We start from the raw sequence: 17945 nt of genomic DNA on the forward strand, positions 1-17945 counted from the left end.
GACTTCTCTGTATTGAATTTTATCTGCTGCCCAACCACCCACTTCATCAATTTGTCAATGTCTTCAGGAAGCTTTATGCTGTCCTCCTTTTAAAATCTAAGGCCTAGGAGCAGAAGAAGACCATTCAGCCCATTGATGCTGCCATACCATTCAGTGAGCTCATGGCTGATCTGATAAACCTCATCTCTACTTTCCTGCTTAATTCCCATAACCATTGATCCCATACTGATGAAACATGTGTCGATCTCAACCAGGCTTAAATATACTAAATGACCCTGTCTTGACAGCCCTTTGCAATGAAGAATTCCACAGATTCAGCAAAGAAATTCCTCCAATCCCTGTTTTAAATGGGTGACCCCCTACTCTGATATGATGCACTATAGATCTAGACTCTCCCATTAAGGGAAACAACCTCTCCACATCTACCTTGTCAAGTCCCAGAATAATCTTAGACATTTCAATGATGTCACCTCTCATTCTTTTAAACTCCAATGAATACAAGCCCAACCTACTCAACCTCTCCTCAGAAGAAAATTCCTCTATACCTGGAATTAACCCAGCAAACCTTCTCTGCACTACCTTCAATGTCAGTATATCTTTCCTTAGACAACAGTACCAACCTGCTCATAGTTTTCCAAGAGTGAGCTTATCATTGCCTTGCATAGTTTTAGCAAGACCTCCCCATTTTATACTCCATTCATTTTGAAATAAAGGCCAACATTCCATTTTCCTTCCCTATTATCCATTGAATGTGGATGCTAGTCTTTTGGATTTTGTGCATGAGGAACCCTAATCCCTGTGTTGTAACTTTCTTCGTCATTCACAATTCAAATGAAATGTACCTCTTCTATTCTTCCTGCCAAAGTAAATAATCTCACATTTTACCTCATTATATTCTGACTGTTGGATTTTGCCTATCTATATCCCTCTACAAACTCTCTGTGTCATCCTCATTGCTTATCTGCCTACCTATTATTGTGTCATCCACAAACGTGTACATTCACTTCCCTCATCCAAATTATTAACATATATTGTAAGTAACTGTGGTCCCAGCACTGATTTCTGCAGCAGTTCCACCTGGTTACAGGTTCCACCTTGAAAATGCTCCCCTTATCATAACTCTCTGTCTTCTATTAGTTAGTCAATCCTCTATCCAGGCTAATATATACTCCCAGCAACATGGGTTGCTGTCTTATTAAGTAGCCTTATATGTGGTACCTATTTAATGCCATTTGGAAATCCAATTATATTAGATCTACTAGTTCCTATTTATCTATCCTGTTTGTTACCTCCACCATGAACAATAATAATTTTGTCAAGTTTGATTTTGCTTTCATGAAGTCTCATTGACTGTGCTTGATTATATTATTAAATGCTCTGCTATCATATTCTTTACAATGGACTCTATAACTTTCCCAATAACAGGCATTCATTAATTGGTCGATAGTTGTCATTTTTTTGTCTCTGCTCTATGTTGGATAAACAATCCAAGGATTCTTGTAAATTGTTCAGGCTGCATCCACTATCACCAGACCATTCTTCCATTAAGGTCCAAGGATGCAGCCCTTTAGGTCCAGGGGCCTTATGAGCCTTTAGCCCTATTTGTTTCCCAGTAATTTTCCTCTGGTACTGGTTATTATGTTTATTTCCACCCTGGTTTAGCCTTTTGATTATTTAATATTTTTGTCATAATATTAGTGTCTTCTACTGTGGAGACTTATGCAAAATATCTATTTAACTCCTTTGCCATTTCCATGTTATTATTTACCTTATCCTCTAGGGGCCTATATTCAGTTGGCCATTTCTTTTTATATATATTTAAATAAGATGTTATTGTCTGTTTTACTAGATTGCTCTCATAGTTTGATTTTTGGACACCTTTTATTGGCTTTTTCTTCTTTCCCAATCCTCTGTTATAACAATAATCTTTGTCACACTATATTTTTTTTCTTTCAATTTGATTTTATTCTTAAATTCCTTCTGTAATCATAGGAACTTCCTTCCTTCTGTCTGTTTATCCCCTTCTAAGAATGTTCTTCATTGTTGGGATATATTCTTGCCAAGACTCATGAACTATTTTGTTAAATGTTTGACATTGTTCCTTTTCTGTCTGTACTGTTAGCCTTATTCCTGTCCTCTCCAACCAACTGTGCCCTCACACCTATGTAATTGTACTCTTTTCAGTTTAATTTAGTTGCTTCTGATCCAAGTTACTCACAGTCAAACTGAATGCGAAGTTCTAAAATATTAGGACCATATTTCCCCAGGGAATCTTTTAATCGCAGATCATTTATTAAATTTCCTGAATACGCATTGCCAGATCTAAAATAGCTTGATTCCTGGTTAGATCCACAACAAGTTGGTCTAGGAAAATGTCCCAAATATACTCCATGAAGCCTTTGCTAATTTGATTTTCCCAAACTACATCAAGATTAAAGTCACCCATGATTAATGCACATTAATGCACATTAATTGCATGCCCTGATTATCTTATGAATTACTCTCTATCCTATAAAACAGCTACCTTTAAGGGGTCTTTGGATTACTCCCACCAGTGTCTTCTTTCTCTTGTTAGTATTTACCTCTACCCATATGGATTGTATATCATCTGATATTAGATCATTTCTTGCTGTCCTTCTTACTTCATTGTGTACTAACAAAACTATACTACTACTCTTTTCTTTCTGCATGTTCTTTCAAAATGATACATACCTCTAAATACTTAGTTCCTAGCTTTGATCTTGTAACATGTCTTCATAAAGGCTAAACAACCATACCCATTAACTTTCTATTTTTAGCATTAATTCAGTTAAAAAAATCACACTACACCAGGTCATAGTCGAACAGATTTATTTGGAGGCACTAGCTTTTGGAGAACTGCTCCTTCATCAGGTAGCTGTGGAGCAGGGAACAGGGAAATTTGTTAATGTTCTTCGGGTGAGTTTAAACTATTTCAGGAGTGGGGTGGGAACCTAAATTGTAATTCGAGTGTCCAGGTGGTTGAGAGTAGTGAGGTCAGAAATAAGGTTTCAAGATTGCAAGAGGGCACCAGCAAGCAAGAATTTGGTTTGAAGTGTTTCTACTTCAACACCAGGAGCATCTGGAATAAGGTGGGTGAACTTGCAGCTTGGATTGGTACCTAATTTCGATGTTGTGACATGGGTAGAGCAGGGACAGGAATCTCTGTCTAGATGTTTTGGTAAGAATAGAGAAGATGGTAAAAGGGGAAGGGTGAGGTGGGTGGCACTGTTAGTCATGGACAGTATTACAGTGGCAGAAAGGATGTTTGAGGACTCGTGTACTGAGGTAAAATGGGTTGAAGTTAGAAACAGGAAAGGTCACCCTGTTGGGTGTTAGATGTGGAGGTATGTGATTACATTGATGATAGTGACCACAATTTGGTAATCCTTACTTTAGCGATGAAAAGGGATAAGTATGTACCGCAGGGCAAGAATTATCACTGGGAGAAAGGGAATTACAATGCATTTAGGCAAGATTTAGGATGCATAGGATTGGGAAGGAAACTGCACAATGGAAATGTGGAGCTTATTCAAGGAATGGCTACTGCAGGTCCTTGATAAGTATGCAACTATCAAAGTTATTGAGTGTGTGAGCCATGGTTTAATAAGGTAGTTGGATCTCTTATCAAGAGGAAGGAGAAGGCTTATGTTAGGATGAGATGTGAAACCTCAGTTAGAGAGCTTGAGAGTTATAAGCTAGCCAAGAAAGACATAAAGAGGGAGCTAAGAAGAGCCAGGAGAGGACATGAGCAGTATTTGGCAGATAGGATCAAGGAAAAGCCTAAGGCTTTCCATAGGTATATCAGGAATAAAAGAATGACTAGAGTAAGATTAGGGCCAATCAAGGATAGTAGTGGGAAGTTGTGCAGGGAGTCAGAGGAGATAGGGGAAGTGCGAAATGAATATTTTGTTGTCGAGGAGAATACTGAGATACAGGCTGGATGGGATTGAGGTTCACAAGGGGGAGATGTTAACAATTCTGGAAAGTATCAAAATAGATAAGTCCCTGGGCCTGACTGGATTTATCCTTGGATTCTCCGGGAAACCAGAGAGGATATTGCCGAGGTTTTGGCTTCGATCTTTCTATCGTCATTGTCTAGAGGAATAGTGAGAGAAGACTGGAGGCTGGCAAATGTTATTCCCTTGTTCAAGAAGGGGAGAAGAGACAACCCTGGTAATTATAAACCTGTGACCCTTACTTTGTTTGTGGGTAAAGTGTTGGAAAAGATTATAAGAGATAGAATTTATAATTGTCTTGAAAGGAATAAGTTGATTAAGAATAGTCAACACAGTTTTGTGAAGGGTAGGTCGTGCATCACAAATCTCATTGAGTTCTTTGAGGAGGTGACAAACAGGTGGATGAGGGTAAAGTGGTTGATGTTGTGAAAATGGATTTAAATAAGGCATTTGATAAGGTTCCCTAAGGCAGGCTATTGCATAAAATACAGTGGCATGGGATTGAGGGTGATTTAGTGGTTTGGATCAGAAATTGGCTAGCTGAAAGAAGACAGTGAGTGGTGGTTGATGGGAAATGTTCATCCTGAAGTTCAGTTACTAGTGGCATACTGCAAGGATCTGTTTTGGGTCCACTGCTGTTTGTCATTTTTATAAATGACCTGGATGAGGATGTAGAAGGATGGGTTAGCAAATTTGCGGATGACACTTGTTATTCTTAAAACCTAACAATTTGACTAATATTGTACCCATCATTTTCAATTCCATGCATCTTTGACTCGACAATGACTTTTTTGACTGATAAAACTTCTGACATGCCTTGAGACTTTTTTTCAAACTACTATCGATAAATGCAGGTTGTTGTAGCTGATTTCTGGTTTCTATTGGTTCTCCATTCTGCTCAGATGAAACAAGGCTTTCCCATGCGTGTAACAGAAATGTTGGTCGCACGAACATAGTGAAACATTGATTGGGAAAGCTCTTTATTGCCATAGTATGGAAGTTGTGAACAGCAAGGAGCACCTCTGATTATGATCGTGAATTCAATAAAGTAGGTAGCTTGATCCTTTTCTTTGCAATGTAGCTAGCAGAATATAATTTGACATAATCAGATTTTTGCAGGTCTACGCTTCACATTAGGCTGCAATTTGTACAGCAATGAACTCGAAATAATTTCTTCTCGAACGTAACTTGTAACTTCTAGGATTTAAGAATTGGTTTCCTTGCAGATTCTGAGTAGTAGAATTCCTGCAAGTGCATAAGAGAAAGAAACACCAATTTGATAAAATAACACAGGATGACTTTAAGCCACAGATTTTTGGGTCCCGCGATGAGAATTAGATGCAATTGATTGCAGTCTTGTAAGCCTTTTTAGATGAATTGTGGATCTGGGAGTTAGTGGTGGGCAAACGTGACCTTCTTGATTCACCAGCTCCACGAAACCGGCTGAACTTGGCCGCGAAAATGCCCAGGCAGGATTTCGCGTGGTGCTGGTTCACCTTTAGACGTGTGGAAGGCTGGAGAAGGAAGGGGCTGGAGCGGCCGCTGGAAGCTGGAAGCTGGAAACGCTCCTTGCTATTGCGCATGATACTGCGGCGCTCCAGCCTCTCTCCAGCTCAACCCACCTTGAAGCAGGCACCTAGCCCCGCCCCCTGCCCCGCCGGCCGCCTGAGCGGCAGCGCCCGCCGCCAATCGCCAGTGCCGGCGCCGGGGCCGCAGCAAATGGCCGGGCGGCGGGGGACAGAGGAGGGCGGGGCACTGGGGCAGGCCGCCATCAGGTTCGGTTGGCAGCGCAGTGGTGTCAATGTTGGAGGGGAGGGGATGGGGGACGGGGGAGGGAGGGAGGGGGAGAGAGGGGGTTGGTTCAGAGTTGGTGAGGAGGAGGAGGAGGAAAGGGGGATTCCAGTCTGAATCTGCGCTGGCACAGAGCTAGGAGCTGGGAGAGAGCGAGTGTGCTACCCAGAGGGATGTAACCGAATGAGAGAGGCTCCAACAGGCAGAGAGAGGAGAGACAGAGAGAGCAAGAGGCAGGGGAAGAGGAGGAAGAAGAAAAAAAAAGCAGAATGAAGAGGGCACCATCGGAAGGATTGCTTTTCCAGGGAACATCTAGAAGTGGAGAGCTCTAAGATATGATCCAGCCAGATCTCACAGTGGGTTAATAGTACTATGATTTGGTATGTGGCCACTTTGCTAGCGGGTGTAATCAGCACTGGAGGATCGGCAGCTCAAGGTGAGTTGAAGTTCAATATCATTATCCCTAAGTTTATTCATTGATGCTGCTGACAGAGGCGGCTGTCGCTGCTCTGGTAAAGGGGGGATGTCAGCCGTTTTCAGTGTGTGGTAGACATTTAAAGGCCACGTTTAATTCCTTCTGCATTGAACTGGCGAATGATCCAAATGCAAAGGGTTCGGTGCAACGCTAACCCCCACCCAGCTCTCTGTGTGAATAGTGTTACCGGTTTATTGACGTGCGCACTGCAAAAGTTACACGCTTTAGAAAGACGGAAAGCAAACTTTGATCGGCGGTTCTGTTGAAGTTGCCCCCCCACCACGACTCCCGGCCGTCCTGTGTCAGTCTTGCCTGCACCTTGCAGGTGCCTGGCTCAACCACAATCACCGCCATCTCCCCCAAGACCCTGGCCCCGTTGCTGGGGCTGGTGTGACGGGAATGGGGCATGATGGAGAGCGGGGCGGGGGCTAGGTAGCTACCAAAATGCAGCAGTTTCAGCAACTTTTGGCGAAGCCAGTTGTACGCGGAGAGGCAGGAGGCTCTCGCTGCAGTGTGCCAGAGAAACTGGCTCAAATTGTGAGCACTTGGTGCTGAAAGGGGGAGGAGGGTCAATGCACCGATAGAAGTGAAAGTTTCTCCGGGGTACAGTGAAACCGGCGACTTCTCTCTCACATCTCAAACACTCAGCTGAGCGAAGTTGTCTGATTTATTTCAGATGAGCGTTCACTGGATCCACATTTATTTTTGTCTGAGGATGAAAGGGCCACAGTTTCTCCTGCAGGGTCGGCTGGACCCGTAAATCAAAATTGTAACGAGAATTGCCGAGGTTTAGCGGACTCTGGGGCTGTCCTCAGTGTTTGTGCCTCCTAACACCCCTCCCTTATTGAGGAAGGGAATGCGGATTGGAATGTGACCTGTGTGTTTGTGTGTGTGTGTGTGTGTATTTTTGCCTTGACAAACGGCCGGGAGTGCTCCCAGGAATGGGCTTGACGAATCTCCAGACCTGAAACAAGGGGCTGTGTCCGCAGCAGGGAGCTGTCTCTCGGTTGTGGCAGTCCCTGAGCAGAGGCAGGTCGGCGCACTGCAGCCGCGCCACACGGACTTGCAAGTTGTTTTGTTTTTTGACTCGATTGCAAGCTCCTGCTCCCTGTCCACCGTCCACATCTGTATTGTAACGGGGGTGGGAGGATCATTGCTAATCAGTATCATCAAATAAACAGTTTATAACTCAGTCTCGCAGCATGACCCCGATGCAATTCCTTAAAAAAAACAAGTTTCGAAAGCTCACGGGAATTAGCCTTAACGGCGGTACGAAATCTCCTTAAACCCAGGTCAGTGTTTGTGGTACCAAAGCACCGCAATTGACCACTGAACGGTGCCCTGTTTTGCATTCGTGATTTTAATGCAATTATTATCACACCGCATTTCGGGAAGCCGGATGTCACACATTCAGACTGACAGGGTAAAGGCAGCATGCGAGTGATGTTTCAGCAGTCCCTGAATGAGGAAATCCCCGGGGCCATTGTCAGATATTGGGTCGCTCACGGCTGCTATACCAACTCATCTCCCCCCCCCCCCCCCTCCCCGATTTCACCGCGTCCTTTCAATCCTCTCCCCCGGCATCATGCAAGCTGAATGCGGGGCTGGCGAGAGTGATATCATCCTTGCTCACTCCAGTATGCCATAGCATCGTCATGTACTTGCGAGAGGTGGTGGTGAGTAACTGGTGTGAATACCAAGTACAGAACGTCCCACTTAAATGATGATTAACCGCACGACAAATGAGCACGCTTTTAAATGCCCTCAATGATGCCCCCCACTGTTCTTTGAATCATTGTACTGTTTGAGCTATGATTCCACAAAGAAAGTAACAAGTATATGTCGTAGCGAAGTGAAAAAGTTTCACATAATTGTTTTCCAATGTCAATCATGTCGCTTTCCTTCATACCACGTTGAGTGGCTTCGCTGCACTAATTGGACTTTACATCTATGAGTTTGGTTAGAATCAATTCTTCAAACAAAGACGTGCAGACAAACATCCCAAAATTAACAGGGAAAGGACTGAATCTCATGCTAATTGCTTATCTCAATTTTTAGTCATAGTTGGATTTATATCAGAATCCATGCTGTCTGTGTGAGGACTGGGGAAGTCTGGTACACAGCAGGTTGGAGAACAGTGGTGCTACCGAACAGATGGATTTGTTTTGTTTTCTAACTCACAAGATGCCACTGTTGTAAAAGCTGGTTCTGTAAGGCCTGTTCCTCTCAGGGTTTTCTGTGCACTTGTTGCTAGCTAGTTCAGAATGGCAGGTTTTGATGTCTACTTTATTAGGAGGGTTAGATGCTGATTTTTTTAGAATCAATCACCTTTCTGCAGCATGTCTGGTAACAACCCATTTTGAGTTTAACAACTTTTGGAGACAGATAGAGATATTCTTCCAGGATTACCAACTATGTTGTCTCTAGTAAAGATTCAGACCATCTCCTCAAGTGAGCTTTTGCATGGAGGCTCAAATATGTGAGTTCCTCACTGCTTCAGTGGGTTAACGTCATATAGTGGGGCACATGTCAATCCAAAAGCTTACTCTTTTCACCTGGTCTGTTGTTGACTTAGAACTTCCATCTAGGCTGGGAACAAGGTACTTCCTTAACATCCATGATTTTAGACAGAAACTCAAAAAATGAGCATGGGTTATTGATTTCTTGGCATCTGTAGTGAATGAGGATTATATCTGTCAAATCATTTTGACATTCACTGACAATCATACAATTAGAATAATTTGTAATTGAAGGAAATCCTGGTCATTATTGTTGACTGAACTTGTACCCTAACTCAATGGTTTTGAGATTCCAGGGAAGAGAAATTAGGTGAGAGAATTGACAAAACCACTTTTACATTTTTTTAAAATCAGAGAGCTCTGCTATTATCTGATTTTTAAAAAGTTCTAACTGCAAAGACACTGGAACAATTGCCTATCAAATATAATATTCTAAGTTACCTGTTGTTGGTAGAACTTCTACTGATCTATCTTTAATTGTATAAAAAAGCTTAGGTAGCTTCCCTGGTTAGTAATTACAATGTGCAAAGTTGACAGAAAGAGTGAAAAGGTCAGGATATCTCAACCCAGGATACATACTTCAACTGAGGACCATTTTAAAAAGCTGCTGCTGGAACATTTATACGTTGAATCACTTCTGTCGACTTGAACAGACATATTATCATAACTCATCTGCTGTTAACAGCTTGGAATGTTACTCACTTGAATGCCTAAGATACTAGTACATAAAAAGAGAGAATGATTTTGAATTTATGTAGTGAGTTCCATGACCCAAGGAAATTCATATGCATTTCACAAGCAAAAAACAATTTAAACTGTAGTCACGATTGTAATGTGAAGAAATGCAGAGATAATGATGGCAGAGATAATAGGTGATAATAATATGTAAATATATGAATTAGGAGCAAGAGTAGACCATTCAGTCCCTCGAGCCTGCTCCACCTTTAAATAAGATCATATTTAATTTAATTTAATCTCAAACTCACAATTCGTGCCTATCCTGGAATGTTTCATCCTGTTATCTAACACAAATCTATCTATGTTTGTCTTAAAAATATTGAAGGATTCTGGCTCAACCACCTTTTCAAGAAGAGATTTCCACTGATTTACCTCTCTGTATGAGAGAAAATGTTTGTCTCAATCTCTGATTTAAATGGGAGATTACCATTTTTCAAATAGTGACTCTTGGTTCTAGATTGTCCTATAAGGGGAAACATCCTGTCCACATCCAGCATCTAAAATTCCCTCTGGAAATTTTATGTTTCAATCAATAGGGTAAACAAGCAGGAGGCTGGAAGAACACAGCAAGCCAGGCAGCATCAGGAGGTGGAGAAGTCGACGTTTCGGGTGTAACCCTTCTTCAGGATTGGGGTTGGGCGTTCGGGGAAGTGCAGATAAAGGGGTTGGCGGGGGCAGGGTGTTGAAGTGGGGGTAGGTGAAGACAGGTAGGGGGTATGACCTGGTTGCTCAATGGGAGGTATGAATCCAGTGGGTAGTTGGGGGGAGTGGAAGAGAGGGGCAGGGGCTGGGAAAGGAGTCGGGGGAAGGGAAGGGAGGTTATTTGAAATTGGAGAACTCAATGTTGTGTCCTCCAGGTTGTAGGCTGCCCAGGCAGAAGATGAAGTGTTGTTCCTCCAGTTTGTGGTTTGGTTCATTGTAGCAATGGAGGAGGCCAAGGATGGTCAGCAGGAGGCTGGAAGAACACCACAAGCCAGGCAGCATCAGGAGTGAAGAAGTCAAAGTTTCAGGTGTAACCAAAGGGTTGGTGTGGACTCATGGCTTGCTTCCATGCTATCAGGATTCTTCTCATCTCCAGTGAATACAAGCCTACCCTGTCAATCCTCCTTCATAAGCCAGTGCACCATTCCAGGTATTAGTCCAAGAAGCCTTCTCTGAACTCTAGTCCATGTATACTATTACATCATCAAGATAACTCGAATAATGTGCTCAGTACTTGAGGTGTGGTCTCGTTGGAGCCCTATATAACTGAAGCATTGTCTCCCGACTTTATATTAAATTCCTCTTGTGTGAAATGATAACATTCTAATAGTTTTCCTCATTACTTGCTGTACCTGCATGCTAATCTTTTGTGATTCATGCACAATTAAATCAGATCCTTCTGCATCTCAGAGCTCTGCAATCTCTCACCATTTAGATAGCATGCATTTTTTAGCTTCACTGTCAAATGACATTTTCTCACATTCTACTCCATTGTCCACATCTTTGTCCACTCACTAATTTTATGGTTTTGGCAGTCTTGGCCAGGGAATGCACCTTGGAATGATGCCATGGTTTAGCATGTCATCCGAGAGACTTCACTGTTGTATCCAGCATTCTATAATGGAAGAATAGCATTTTTTGAAAAAAAATAGAATTTTGTCTCATTCTCAGTGTGTTCCAAGTTGATTTAAATGCTTCCTTTATATCATTCTGCAATACATTTCTTCTTTCTGAAAGTGTATATAGTAACTAACTTTCACAAACAATAAAAGAACAAATAATCAGATACGTATTTTTACAAAACATATGAAAAATCTGAGTCTGGGACAGAGTAGCTGGTCTGTCTCATCTGTCCCATATATGTTATGCATTGCTTTAAGAATCTCCTTATCCTAAAGCGTACATATCTTGACATTTATTGGCACTGGGTATTGGGATTTTAGTCCTGTCCAACTCTTTGTGAAGTCTCATGATGGTTAGGTTGCTTCTTAACATTCGCACATCAAGGTGTCCTAGAGTCTGAGGATGTTTCATTTCAGATTGACAGTCACAATCATTTGGTTGGTTCATGATTAGTGCTGGAGTAGGGTGGTGCTGGAAAAGCACAGCAGTTCAGGCAGCATCCGAGGAACACGAAAATCAGACGTTTCGGGCAAAAGCCCTTCATCAGGAATACCTCATGATTAGTGTTTGCTATCTCAGTAACCCTTTAGAGGAGATATTGCTGAATATTTGCAATTACAAAATGCAACAATGCAAGTTATCATATTCAGCACATACCACATGCATTTACTGTTCTCTTTGCCCAAATGTAGTCTTGAATGACTGATCATAATACATTGGCTGAGGACATATAGTACAGCACACCAAATAACATTTCCTTGCTTCATCAAATAATTACTAGTTAAAATTTTGGAAATCTAATAATACATGAAATCTCAAAGGTAGGTCTACTTGTTAGGAAAGTATTGTGATGTTTTAATCAAAAACTACTGGCTATAGTAGTTTAGCTCTTCCGTAAAACTGAACATAAACATATTTTGTTTTATAATCAGCATTGCCTGAGTTATTCTTGTACATGGAACAGTTAATGCCTAAGCTGTGGAAGTTTCCCCAGCTCAAACGCCTGAAAATAGTGATTCACAAAGATGAAAATCACAAAGGAAATCCCAGAGATAGCAAATGATTTGAATAAATTAGTGAACTACTTTAGGTGGCAAAGCAATGATGCTGAGATGGCATTCGTTAACATGATTGTAATATGAATGTCATCTCCTGGGATAGGCTAGCTGGCATGAAAAATGGTGATACACTTCAGATGACTGTGCTTAATAATGTGTTGCACAATTATTTCTACAATTATTGCCAAAACAATGCAGTGCTCAATGAGCCTCTGGCAGTTGTCACATGCTGACAAGTCAATTAACCCTTTTAAGGAGTGTTTTGCAGCTGTCAAGAAAGCCATGTGATTTCTGTCATATAATAACAATCAGAAACATTTATCCAGCTACTTGACCTAATTGACTCAATTGTTTTGTAAAATACAAGCCAAAGTGCGGTAAATGTTGCAGGATCATTAAGGCACATTTTAAATTCAGAACCATTTGGTTGCAAAACAATTGGAAAATAAAACATGGAAAATAAAAATTCAGGATTATGAATTAGAATTAATTCAGGATTACTCTGAACTTGTTACATAATTTTCTGATGAATCCAATAAAATCTACGTTCTCTGGCTTGTTAGTTCATCAATGGAAACAGTACACTACCATATCCTGCCTGCCATCCTAGAGTTGAAGTTTGGTATACAGGAAAATAACTTTGCATTTTGATTTTATTTATTGCATAGATGGAAATGAAGACAAACATTGCCTGATTTTTCCTTGGCCCAAAAATACTTTTGCCATGTGAGCAGCCAGCAACCCAGCAACCCAACTGCTCGGCCTTGCAACTTGTTTTGCATTATGAACACTTCAGTAGCTTGACAATGATTGGCAAGCATTCTTCTTGCCTGAATATCGAACATGTCCTGCAAAATAATTGCTACATTGTGGGACAGATATAAGATTTGGCTCCTGCTGCTTATAAATCCCACATAAAAAAAAGAAAGACTTGTATTCGTATCGTGGTTTTTCACAATCACTGGGCATCTCAAAGAACTATACAGGCAACTAAGTACTTTTTGATGAGAAGTCATTGTTGAAATGAAGGCAGCATTGCAGTCAATTTGTATCCAACAAACTGCAATCTGACAATGGTCAGATAATGAGTTTCTTTACGAATTTGATTGAGAGATAGACTTTGGACAGGATACCAGGGAAAACTCCCCTACTCTTCTTCAGACTAGTGGTATAGGATCTTTTAAATCCATTAAAGCAGACAGATGAGCTCTTGGTTTGGCATTTACTCAGAAAGACAGCACTTGTGACAGTGAAATGCTCCCTCAGTACTGCATTGTTGTGGAGGAAGTGAGGACTGCAGATACTGGAGATCAGAGTCGTGAGTGTGGTGCTGGAAAAGCACAACAGGTTAGGCAGCATCCGAGGACCAGGAAAATTGCTATTTCGGGCAAGGGCCTTCATCAGACATTCCTGATGAAGGTCTCTTGCCTGAAACATTGATTCTCCTGCTCCTTGAATGCTGCCTAACCCGCTGTGCTTTTCCAGCACCACACTCTCGACTCTGCACCACTGTGTCAGTCATGATTTTTGTGCTCAGGTTTTACATTGGGACCTAGACTCAGAGCCTGGTGATTTAGAGGGGACTGTGTTCCAGTCCAATTGACAGATAGGAGTAATACTGCTATCATTTGGAATGAGTATGAAGTGAAAAATATGGGTTTGCTGTGAGGTAATAATTGTTGTATGGAAATCCAGAAAGAAAAGAAAAAGGATTAATGTTTGTTTCATAAACCAAATGAAACTTTTCTATTTCTGAATTTTTCGTTATCTGCACTTATTAACATAATACTAAACATCAGTGTGTCCATACATGATTTTATTTTAAATTTGTTTGGGTTTGCATTTCCATTGTTATTATTAGATCCGTGGAATGGTCAGTTTGGCAGCAGTGTCCCTTTGAATGCTGCTGTCTTGCAAGACGAGTTAAGTAAAGTCTGCTTTTTTTTGATGTTGTGTGAAATGAGCATTCTAGAGGAGAAATCAATCAAATCCACATCAGATACATTGAATGATCAGACCTTAAAGACATAGAATTTTTAAGTGGCTCAGCCAGATTTTGGCTGAGATGAAGTAGCATTTAGTGGCACTGCTATAATTTTTGGCATTCAGGCTTTTTGGCACTGATATGGTACACAACACATGGTTTACATTTCAAGGCATTTGAGAATTTTCCTGAGATGGTCTGTCAGATATTGTATGAGTTTGTTAGTAGTGAAATGAATAGAAATGCAATTGTTCTCAATTAATTTGAAGAATGTTCTTGAGAAATAGAGCGTATGTTCATTCAATTCTCCAATCATATTATTTCCCTCTTGCTCTATCCTAATTCAGAACTTATTTAGATTCTTGAAGCGCATGCTGTCCAATGTTGCTTAATAGTAGGTAGTCCTATATTGGGTGGGATAATTCCCATTCTGTCATTCTTACTATGAGTATGTCCTTGAGCCACTAAAGCATGGTCTTCATGGCACTCATGAAATCATAGTTGGAACACCAAATTCACATGAATACCTTTCATTTGAACACACCCAAATTTGTGTGGTAACTTAACAGTACATAGATATCTTTGGAGAAAGAGAAACTCTTCTCACTTCCCAAATGAGAATTAAAATTGATGACACAAATACACTCCAAGATCTTGAGTGAGACTTGTGTACCTGTGAGAGTTTTTTTTAACCTGTGTATCTTCTCATTATATTTTGATGGCCCAGTTTAGATTGAGTAATCCCCATGTTTTAAATTTAGGAGTGTAATTCATGACAAATCACTTGCAGCACCAATTCTGCAGGTAGTATCCTTATATTTGTAACTACTTCTTACTCTAGTGTTTGAATGCACAATTCGCTGACACATCAGTATAGCACTGAAAATGTGCTACATTAAGGTTTCTCAGGCTGAGAACTTATAAAGATGCAGTGGGCAGATGAAAAAAAGTCCCATGGTATTGTTCAAAGAATAGTCCTTTTGGTGGTCCAGTCAATCGTAATGGAAATGATTAGTTTGGTATTTATGTTTTTTTGCAGTTTGCTGGCTATTGTGCTTCCCTGCAAAACATCATTGATTACACTTTAAAAGTAATTGACTTTGAAGTGTTTCAGGATATCCCAAGATCGTGAGCATTGTTATTAAATGCTGGTTCTGTTTCTTTCCTGGTTTATTTCTCCTATTTTTAAGATATCTCCTGATGTCAGAATGACCAGTGTTAGTCTTATTTCGTGGCATGATATCAATAATCCAGCAACTAAACTAAGATTTTTTTAAAAAAGGTAAGCTACCCAGTTTTGGATGCACAATTAGAAGTTATACCAATGGTGATTATAATCAGTGTTGGAAGCTGAGCATATGGCTTGATCTTGTATTACAACCTAGAAACTTCTGCTATGAGTTTGTAGTGCCCAGTTTATGTACTTGTGAATAACGACTGCAATACTGTGAATCTACTTTGAATTAATTCTATTTGCAAAATCTCAATCTAACAGCACTCCCAGTTAATTATTTTGCTTTAGAACATTTGCTTCCTAAAATAAGTTTGTTTTTAAAACTCTAATAAAGCTGGAGGCAAACCATATGGAACATCACAGGTCACTGTGACTCAGCAAACTGATGATGAATAAATTAGCATGTTCAACAGACAACTCAAAGTTAGGCAAGTTGATGACTCAAATTTAGCCTACACAACAAACTAGTAGCAAATTGGTGGTTTACCATAAGGATAGTGGGATATAATGGACTCGATGATGAAAGGACTGGATGAAGAAAGTTTCCCTGATTATTGATCATATATAACTCCAGAATACCAATCCAACTGTTCTCCAAGTGTATCAGTTATCCTTTTCACAACAAGTTTCTGTTTACCCTCAGCCAACCTTCTCTGAACAAATTCCAGCTCCGAACTGTGGAGAGAAATATTTCTCAATCCAAATAGCAGAATGTTGGGCAATTTATAAAATCTCAATGTCGTATAATTTTCTTGTGAGTCTTGAGTTTGAATAGGAGCTAAATTAGATGTAATCAGATAATCACTTCTTTTGGTGAAGTGATGAACACCAAGATCTGCTAAGAGATAGTCTTTGTTTCAGGAGAAGAGAGCCAGACTCCTCAAAATGTTTAGAATTTCCTATTTTTACGGGCTAATAGTATTAGCAGTTCGCTAATTTTCGGAGAATATGCATGTGAGCTTAATGCTAAGCTATCTAGTAGGGATCAGCCAACAAATGTAAATTAAATGTCAGTGATGGTCAAAACCTTTTAAGTACTGGAAGCATTGAGGTACTTGCCTCTTGGGTGAAGTTGTCTGCATGTCCAGTTTGACAAGACTACTTTGCTTGAGATATCAAAAGTCTCCTTAGAATAGTAAATGTGTTGCTGCAATTCCTTATTCTGCTGCTACAGTTCAATAGTGAGTCAGACTAGGGAGAAAAGAAGCAACTGCATCATGTTCATCAAATATTAAAGGGTCCAAATTCATTTTTGTCCATTAATTTTGGAATAGTCTAAAACATTGCCAAACGTTATCTAACCAAAACTTGTGATGTTTAATTTCAGTCTATGCAAAGTTTGGCTATTGATTTTGAAGTAAATGTATTTATGGCCTTTTGGCATATTCAGGAACACACTGGGAGGAGTTGAGGCAATCATTGATGCAGAAAAATAACTGGTGCGACAACTAGTAACTGTTAACTCTACAGGATGTTACTCAATTTTCCTCCATACGGTAAACGTCACATCAAAGGACATTTGGATCTGCTTACAGAAACTCTAACCCTAGATAATGAAACTTGGCAAACATATTGAATTGTAACACTGATGTCTGTCCAAAACTTAACCTTCATAACTGTGAATATTGTTTTTCCCGTGTCGCTCAACTGAGATCTGAAATGATTTGGTTTGTTCTCTCTGTCCCAGGAATTACTTTTTTAACAACTGGAAAAAAAATCTCGAGGTTGCCCCATTTTAATGCGGAAGAGCATTTTCTGTTGTTCTAAATGGATGATTTGGGGTGAGGGTGATATTGTGACCTAACCTGCTGGATAGTAAACAGGGGATTGAATATAATGCTTTATTTTTAACATTGAACTTGAAACTGTGTATAGAAGTCAACAGAGAGGGTAAAGTGATGAGTGGTGTAAGACCAGTGATATGGTGATTTCATCAGTTTTACAATTGATTCTGGTTGCATTAAAATGTAGGATTCAATCTCGATGTTTTCCCTCCAAATTCATAGACCAGGAATCTGTTAGGCCAGTGGAGGTTTCATCGAGCAGTTGGAGATTAGTGAGGAGTGCCCAACAGAGCCATGTTTCTATTAGATCATAATTCTATTAGTTTTAAAATAGTGATGGAAAAGGATAGACCAGACCTAAAAGTTGAAGTTCTAAATTGGAGGAAGGCCAATTTTGATGGTATTAGGCAAGAACTTTCAAAAGCTGATTGGATGCAGATGTTGGCAGGTAAAGGGACAGCTGGAAAATGGGAAGCCTTCAGAAATGAGATAACGAGAGTCCAGAGATCGTATATTCCTGTTAGGGTGAAAGAAAAGGTTGGTAGGTATAGGGAATGCTGGATGACTAAAGAAATTGACGGTTTGGTTAAGAAAAAGAAGGAGGCATATGGCAGGTGTAGACAGGATAGATCGAGTGAATCTTTAGAAGAGTATAAAGGCCATAGGAGTACACTTAAGAGGGACATGAGGAGGGCAAAAAGGGGACATGAGATAGCTTTGGCAAATAGAATTAAGGAGAATCCAAAAAGTTTTTACAAATACATTAAGGACAAAAGGGTA

At 40.3% G+C, this 17945-nt stretch overlaps 1 protein-coding gene across 2 annotated transcripts in view; it reads left to right on the forward strand.

The window, feature by feature from the left end:
- The first annotated feature begins 5894 nt into the window (after window positions 1-5894).
- The window catches only part of igsf9bb (immunoglobulin superfamily, member 9Bb), a 651679-nt gene continuing 639628 nt past the window's right edge, over window positions 5895-17945 (forward strand). For both annotated transcript variants that reach the window (XM_043676763.2, XM_043676764.2), the window contains exon 1: window positions 5895-6204. In XM_043676763.2, coding sequence (XP_043532698.1) covers window positions 6141-6204 — 64 coding nt within the window. In that variant the 5' untranslated portion in view covers window positions 5895-6140. The remainder of the gene's footprint in view (window positions 6205-17945) is intronic.

This window comes from Chiloscyllium plagiosum, unplaced genomic scaffold (assembly GCF_037043375.1).
Source record: "Chiloscyllium plagiosum isolate Xiang-an unplaced genomic scaffold, Cpla_swu_hap1 HiC_scaffold_29, whole genome shotgun sequence".
Lineage (NCBI taxonomy): Eukaryota > Metazoa > Chordata > Chondrichthyes > Orectolobiformes > Hemiscylliidae > Chiloscyllium > Chiloscyllium plagiosum.